Source organism: Haliotis cracherodii, unplaced genomic scaffold, assembly GCF_022045235.1.
Source record: "Haliotis cracherodii isolate W230 unplaced genomic scaffold, xgHalCrac1.p SCAF_3, whole genome shotgun sequence".
Taxonomy (NCBI): Eukaryota; Metazoa; Mollusca; class Gastropoda; order Lepetellida; family Haliotidae; genus Haliotis; species Haliotis cracherodii.
The window spans coordinates 6,916,522-6,923,913 of NW_027266286.1; the positions used below are offsets into that span (position 1 = coordinate 6,916,522).

A 7,392-nucleotide genomic window follows, 5' to 3' on the forward strand; every position below is an offset into this window, starting at 1 on the left:
AAATGTACATATTACTGAAAAAAATGGAAAACATATTTTTGGGAAAACTGTAGCATTTAGCAAAGTTTCGACGTGGTACCTTCCTCTTGAAGTTGTGCTTGGCCGTTATAACCGCCCCACAACCACTCTAGAAAATCGTTTATGTTGTTGTTTGTTTGTTGTTTAACGCCGCACTCAGCAATATTCCAGCAACATGACTGCGGTCTTTTAAATAATTGAGCCTGGACCAGACAATCCAGTGATTAATATCATGAGCATCGATCAACGCAATTGGGAGAAAAACTGCTGTTGTGTTTCATAAGACTGGACTTTGCATTTTTACATATATGTATGATAATTTTAATTGTACCCAATTTGTTTTAGTGCAAAGTGTGACACATTAAAAACATGATCTTCTTCTATATAAAGTAGGGGAGACCGGGGACAAATGTAACATTTGCAACTTAAATGAATGCAAATCAACACCAGAAAAACTCTCGTCAAGTTTGTTAATGCTGAATGAAACATCATCACAGTGGCTTTAAAATTCAGTATCATTTGAGGTTCCTTGTCCCGTCGTTACATGATTATTTCGGATGAAAGACGATGCTTACAAGTATTACAATCGTACCCAACCATGGGGCAGTTGTAACGGGTGGATTGATCAAATGTAACAAATAAGAGTCAATGTAACAAACCGTTTAATGTTGAAAATACACTTAAATAGAACGATGAAACGAATTAACTTTGAACGGGAAACAAATTTACATTCATCTTTCATCATCATCTCTTATTGACAGTTCTGACAGTTCAATCCTTGTATTGATGTACACTCTTCATGAGACCAATACTTGCATGAAGAACACTGTACTCATTCTTCACCTGGACGACTATTTGAAAACTTGTCGCACCAAACCAAGCAAACGTTCACTTCTGAATCAGAATCACAGTCAGAATCGTACTTAACGGGCTTCTTCCTTTGTTTAAACGCCAGACGTTTTAGTTTTGGTTTCTTCTCTTCTTTTTCCTTTAGTTTCTCTTTTATCAAGATCCGCTTGACAGGCGTGTCAGCTTTGCCTTCGGAAATTGTTGAAGAGCTTCTGGCGAGAATTGATTTGGACTTGAAGTACCAGGAACAGTATCTTCAGAAACAGCTGAAGTTCCAGTGACAGGAACATTGGAAGCAGTTGAATGCCAAGGGACAGGAACATTGGAAGCAGTTGAATGCCCAGGGACAGGAATATTGGAAGCAGTTGAATGCCCAGGGACAGGAATATTGGAAGCAGTTGAATGCCCAGGGACAGCTGGAACATTGGAAGCAGTTGAAATCCCAGGGACAAGAACACTGGAAGCAGTTGAATGCCCAGGGACAGGAACATTGGAAGCAGTTGAATGCCAAGGGACAGGAACATTGGAAGCAGCTGAATGCCCAGGGACAGGAAAATTGGAAGCAGTTGAATGCCCAGGGACAGTGTCGTCAGAAACAGCTGAAATCTCAGGGACAGGAACATTGGAAGCAGTTGAATGCCCAGGGACAGAAACATTGGAAGCAGTTGAATGCCCAGGGACAGGAACATTGGAAGCAGCTGAATGCCCAGGGACAGGAACATTGAAAGCAGTTGAATGCCCAGGGACAGGAACATTGGAAGCAGTTGAATGCCCAGGGACAGCAACATTGAAAGCAGTTGAATGCCCAGGGACAGGAACATTGAAAGCAGTTGAATGCCCAGGGACAGGAACATTGGAAGCAGTTGAGTGCCCAGGGACAGGAACACTGAAAGCAGTTGAATGCCCAGGGACAGGAACACTGAAAGCAGTTGAATGCCCAGGGACAGGAACATTGGAAGCAGTTGAATGCCCAGGGACAGGAACATTGGAAGCAGTTGAATGCCCAGGGACAGGAACATTGGAAGCAGTTGAATGCCCAGGGACAGTGCCGTCAGAAACAGCTGAAATCCCAGGGACAGGAACATTGGAAGCAGTTGAGTGCCCAGGGACAGGAACATTGAAAGCAGTTGAATGCCCAGGGACAGGAACATTGGAAGCAGTTGAGTGCCCAGGGACAGGAACACTGAAAGCAGTTGAATGCCCAGGGACAGGAACACTGAAAGCAGTTGAATGCCCAGGGACAGGAACATTGGAAGCAGTTGAATGCCCAGGGACAGGAACATTGGAAGCAGTTGAATGCCCAGGGACAGGAACATTGGAAGCAGATGAATGCCCAGGGACAGGAACATTGAAAGCAGTTGAATGCCCAGGGACAAGAACATTGAAAGCAGTTGAATGCCCAGGGACAGGAACACTGAAAGCAGTTGAATGCCCAGGGACAGTGTCGTCAGAAACAGCTGAAATCCCAGGGACAGGAACATTGGAAGCAGTTGAATGCCCAGGGACAGGAACATTGGAAGCAGTTGAATGCCCAGGGACAGGAACATTGAAAGCAGTTGAATGCCCAGGGACAGGAACATTGAAAGCAGTTGAATGCCCAGGGACAGGAACACTGAAAGCAGTTGAATGCCCAGGGACAGTGTCGTCAGAAACAGCTGAAATCCCAGGGACAGGAACACTGAAAGCAGTTGAATGCCCAGGGACAGGAACACTGAAAGCAGTTGAATGCCCAGGGACAGGAACACTGAAAGCAGTTGAATGCCCAGGGACAGTGTCGTCAGAAACAGCTGAAATCCCAGGGACAGGAACATTGGAAGCAGCTGAAATCCCAGGGACAGGAACATTGAAAGCAGTTGAATGCCCAGGGACAGGAACATTGAAAGCAGTTGAATGCCCAGGGACAGGAACATTGGAAGCAGTTGAGTGCCCAGGGACAGGAACACTGAAAGCAGTTGAATGCCCAGGGACAGTGCCGTCAGAAACAGCTGAAATCCCAGGGACAGGAACATTGGAAGCAGTTGAATGCCCAGGGACAGAAACACTGAAAGCAGTTGAATGCCCAGGGACAGGAACATTGAAAGCAGTTGAATGCCCAGGGACAGGAACACTGAAAGCAGTTGAATGCCCAGGGACAGTGTCGTCAGAAACAGCTGAAATCCCAGGGACAGGAACACTGAAAGCAGTTGAATGCCCAGGGACAGAAACACTGAAAGCAGTTGAATGCCCAGGGACAGGAACATTGAAAGCAGTTGAATGCCCAGGGACAGGAACACTGAAAGCAGTTGAATGCCCAGGGACAGTGTCGTCAGAAACAGCTGAAATCCCAGGGACAGGAACATTGGAAGCAGTTGAATGCCCAGGGACAGGAACACTGAAAGCAGTTGAATGCCCAGGGACAGGAACATTGGACGCAGTTGAATGCCCAGGGACAGGAACATTGGAAGCAGTTGAATGCCCAGGGACAGGAACATTGAAAGCAGTTGAATGCCCAGGGACAGGAACATTGAAAGCAGTTGAATGCCCAGGGACAGGAATATTGGAAGCATTTGAATGCCCAGGGACAGTGCCGTCAGAAACAGCTGAAATCCCCGGGACAGGAACATTGGAAGCAGTTGAATGCCCAGGGACAAGAGCAATGGGAGCAGTTGAATGCCCAGGGACAGGAACATTGGAAGCAGCTGAATTCCCAGGGACAGGAACATTGGAAGCAGTTGAATGCCCAGGGACAGCAACATTGGAAGCAGTTGAATGCCCAGGGACAGTGCCGTCAGAAACAGCTGAAATCCCCGGGACAGGAACATTGGAAGCAGTTGAATGCCCAGGGACAGGAACATTGGAAGCAGCTGAATGCCCAGGGACAGGAACACTGGAAGCAGTTGAATGCCCAGGGACAGTGTCGTCAGAAACAGCTGAATGCCCAGGGACAGGAACATTGGAAGCAGTTGAATGCCCAGGGACAGTGTCGTCAGAAACAGCTGAAATCCCAGGGACAGGAACATTGGAAGCAGTTGAATGCCCAGGGACAAGAGCAATGGAAGCAGTTGAATGCCCAGGGACAGGAACATTGGAAGCAGCTGAATGCCCAGGGACAGGAACATTGGAAGCAGTTGAATGCCCAGGGACAGGAACTTTGGAAGCAGCTGAATGCCCAGGGACAGTGTCGTCAGAAACAGCTGAAATCTCAGGGACAGGAACATTGGAAGCAGTTGAATGCCCAGGGACAAGAGCAATGGAAGCAGTTGAATGCCCAGGGACAGGAACATTGGAAGCAGTTGAATGCCCAGGGACAGGAACATTGGAAGCAGTTGAATGCCCAGGGACAGGAACATTGGAAGCAGTTGAATGCCCAGGGACAGGAATATTGGAAGCAGTTGAATGCCCAGGGACAGGAACATTGGGAGCAGTTGAATGCCCAGGGACAGGAACATTGGAAGCAGTTGAATGCCCAGGGACAGGAATATTGGAAGCAGTTGAATGCCCAGGGACAGGAATATTGGAAGCAGTTGAATGCCCAGGGACAGGAACATTAGAAGGAGTTGAATGCCCAGGGACAGGAACATTGGAAGCAGCTGAATGCCCAGGGACAGGAACATTGGAAGCAGTTGAATGCCCAGGGACAGGAACATTGGAAGAAGTTGAATGCCCAGGGACAGGGTCATCAGGAGCAGCTGTTGTATCAGGGACGGGTTTGTCCAGAGTTCGTTGCATCCCGGATCTGCAATAGGATTAAATCGATCTGTAACTTGGGATGGGACAAACTCTTCAAGTATGTCCCTATTGTAAAGCACAATCCCAGTACATCGAAATCCAGACATAATATTGTTTGGTGTAGCCGCCAAGAGCAATGCTTCACGGACAATCTCAGGAATGTTGTTTGACCAGGACAGTTAAGCATCCAGGAATCGCAACATCTGCTTGAAGCCTTTTTAAACGGACCAAAGACGGCCCTGTCAAGCGGTTGCAGTTTACGGGACGTATGCGGCGGCAGTGAAAGAAGTACAATGCCCATTTCTTGGCAGAAATGGAACGGTGAGAATCATGGTTGTCCAGTATGAGAAGAACTGGGTTGACTTTACTCGGTTTAGCATGGCTTTGAAAGTGCTTTAGAAATTCTACGTCCACCATGAACCATTAGCAGTTCCAACACATCCAGGAGTTCCATCTCTTATAAAGTGTTGTTTGAAGTGTATTTTCTCGGGAAGATTAGCATGGGAGATATGCTGTTCCCGGTTATATTAATTGCTACTGCGCATGTGACCAAAGTTCCCCTCTCTTGTGGTGTCAGAGCGCCGACTTGCGTCTTTCCTTTTTAGTCAACAACGTGATTCGGACGCTGTACGGTTGTAAAACCAGGTTCGTCCATGTTGTAGATGTTTTGGGGTGGAAAGTGGTACCGCTCTAGCACCTTAGCAAAGTTGTCAAAGTATTCACCGACAGTTGTTTTGTTGAACAAGTAGCTCATGTTAGACTAGTGGCTTGTGGTTTTCTTATTGCTAGTGCACTGTTACGCTTCATAAATGCTGTGAACCAGTCACTGCCCGCCATTTTGGTCTCATTCCAAATGTGTGGATATTTTAACCCATGCGCTTTTACACATTCAAAGGCTAATTTCAGAACATCTTTGGGGGTTGATCTGTAAAATATATCTGCTGCGCGCTTCAGGTATTTGACAAATTCCATTTCGTTTTCGTTCGGAAATACCTTGTTGTGAGGTTTATATCCCATTTCTGGAGGAGGTTGATCTGGTTTACTCAGTTTAATTCTGTTGCAATAGCGCGCCAGAGTAACGTGACATTGATCGAAGTCACTAGCGACGCTAGCGACTGCCCATAGGAAACAGCCTTCGAAGCTTCAAATAAGTTTTTGCCCTGTTCCGTTTTTCTTCTCCTCTCACGAACCATATTGCTCACGCTCACTAGTAATTTCTGAAATCTTCCACACTAGACTCTATTAAGTGGTATTCCTGGCAAATATGGAAGTCGTCACAGGTTGCAAGTGGTTCGATCTTTTTCACATAAAGAAGAACACATTGAAGCACAGATAGAGGTTCCTCTAGATTCACATACGACGAGTTAAAACACATCTGTGACGTCTTTCTATTGTTTGAACGCTCCATTATTTTTCAGGAATGGAGAGTTGCTTGTCAACTGTACATTATCTTGTAGCAGCATTTGAATTTTTCAAATATTTTCAACTACAGAATATTTTGTCAAAGTGTTAAAGTAGGGATGAGTTTTAAGTAGGGGAATATCCTGTAACTCTCCATTCCTTAAAAACAATGGGTCTCGGCCCCTGCGGGCCCTCTGCTCCATTATTTTTAAGGAATTGAGAGTTACTCGGACATTCCCCTCTACATAATGTCCTTAAAAATGTGGACTGACATCACACCAAAATGGGATTTATTAGTCACCAGGTTCAGTGGAAGGAAAACGATTTCCCATTGCAAGTCATCATCTGGTTCTGACAGAAAAAGTTTCGTTAGAGACAGACAAAGAAAATTTGTTTCCAGTCTTCGTGAACTCCTACTTTGCAATCCAATTTCCCTATTAAACAGCTGCGTCAGAATAGGTCCACCACTGATATTCCAATCCAGGTCATCGACAAGCATACTGTAAAAATGTATGCATTGACGTAAGCATTAAGTACATATAAATGACGGGGGCAATTGTAACATCTAGTAAAACTGCATTGGACGTATTGTTACAATTGCCCCGAATATAGACGTCCATGTTTCATCCCGTGTCACAGATCTACCGCATAGGGCAGTTACACAATTTCTACTTCAAAATATGGCGCAATGTGAAAAGTTTCCATTTCAAAAGTTTAATCACAACTATCCACATACACATACATGAAAAAAATGTTATGATGTTTTTTTGGAATTTTTTACTTGCCTGCATAAAATTTGAATATTGTTCACTGCTCTTTTCCTTGTGGCCGCTGCTCCATCATGGCCGGCTGTCCTTAACGGGAAGGCTAAGGGAAGTAACTCGACATAACCTAACACTTGCTTTAGCTTTTCTTCTGAGAGTAATGACCCTTGTTACAAATGTCCGTGTTACATTTATCCCCGGTCCCCCCTAATTCTTTTTATATGGACGCTAACGCTTCATAATCCATTCCCTTGATGTTATGGTAGTTTATTGTAATGACAAACAATTTAAAGAACAGACAAATATGACCAGTGTATGAGTGCCGGTTTACTAGATACTCGAGCAGGTGTAACATTAGATTGGCCTCTGCTAATCTGGGTAGAGAAAAGCCCATTTTGTCTTATGACAAGTAACACGTGCTTACACAAATTACCGGTTCACATAGAGGTACAAAAGGTGTCTGTACTAACAAACCTACAGATTACAGATTGAACATGAGAAGTGTCTGGTTTTTTAATGCTTAATTGTTTGTTCTTAAAAAAAGCGCTAGAAAACATCGAACCATATACTAATATATTAGTAAATATTAATAGATAAAGGGCTGCGTGTGAAGATACATTTGAATACGTTTGTCTAGCTAACATATTTCAAC

The 7,392-nt window shown here is 44.9% G+C and overlaps 1 protein-coding gene across 1 annotated transcript; it reads right to left on the minus strand.

Annotated features, from left to right (window-relative positions):
* Positions 1-1,046: 1,046 nt before the first annotated feature.
* Positions 1,047-5,768, minus strand: LOC139475190 (uncharacterized). The gene is made up of 3 exons (XM_071258446.1): positions 5,676-5,768; positions 5,200-5,272; positions 1,047-4,582 (listed from the first exon to the last, which is right to left on the minus strand). The coding sequence occupies exons 1-3, from the start codon at positions 5,766-5,768 to the stop codon at positions 1,047-1,049; spliced, it is 3,702 nt and encodes a 1,233-aa protein (XP_071114547.1).
* Between the last annotated feature and the right edge of the window lie 1,624 nt (positions 5,769-7,392).

Coding starts and splice junctions, on each gene's coding strand:
- LOC139475190 (XM_071258446.1), bottom strand. CDS start 5,768: ATGGTTCGTGAGAGGAGAAGAAAAACGGAACAGGGCAAAAACTTATTT. Junction 5,273..5,675: donor GGCAGTCGCTAGCGTCGCTA/GTGACTTCGATC, acceptor AACTTTGCTAAG/GTGCTAGAGCGGTACCACTT. Junction 4,583..5,199: donor TGGTTTTACAACCGTACAGC/GTCCGAATCACG, acceptor ATCCTATTGCAG/ATCCGGGATGCAACGAACTC.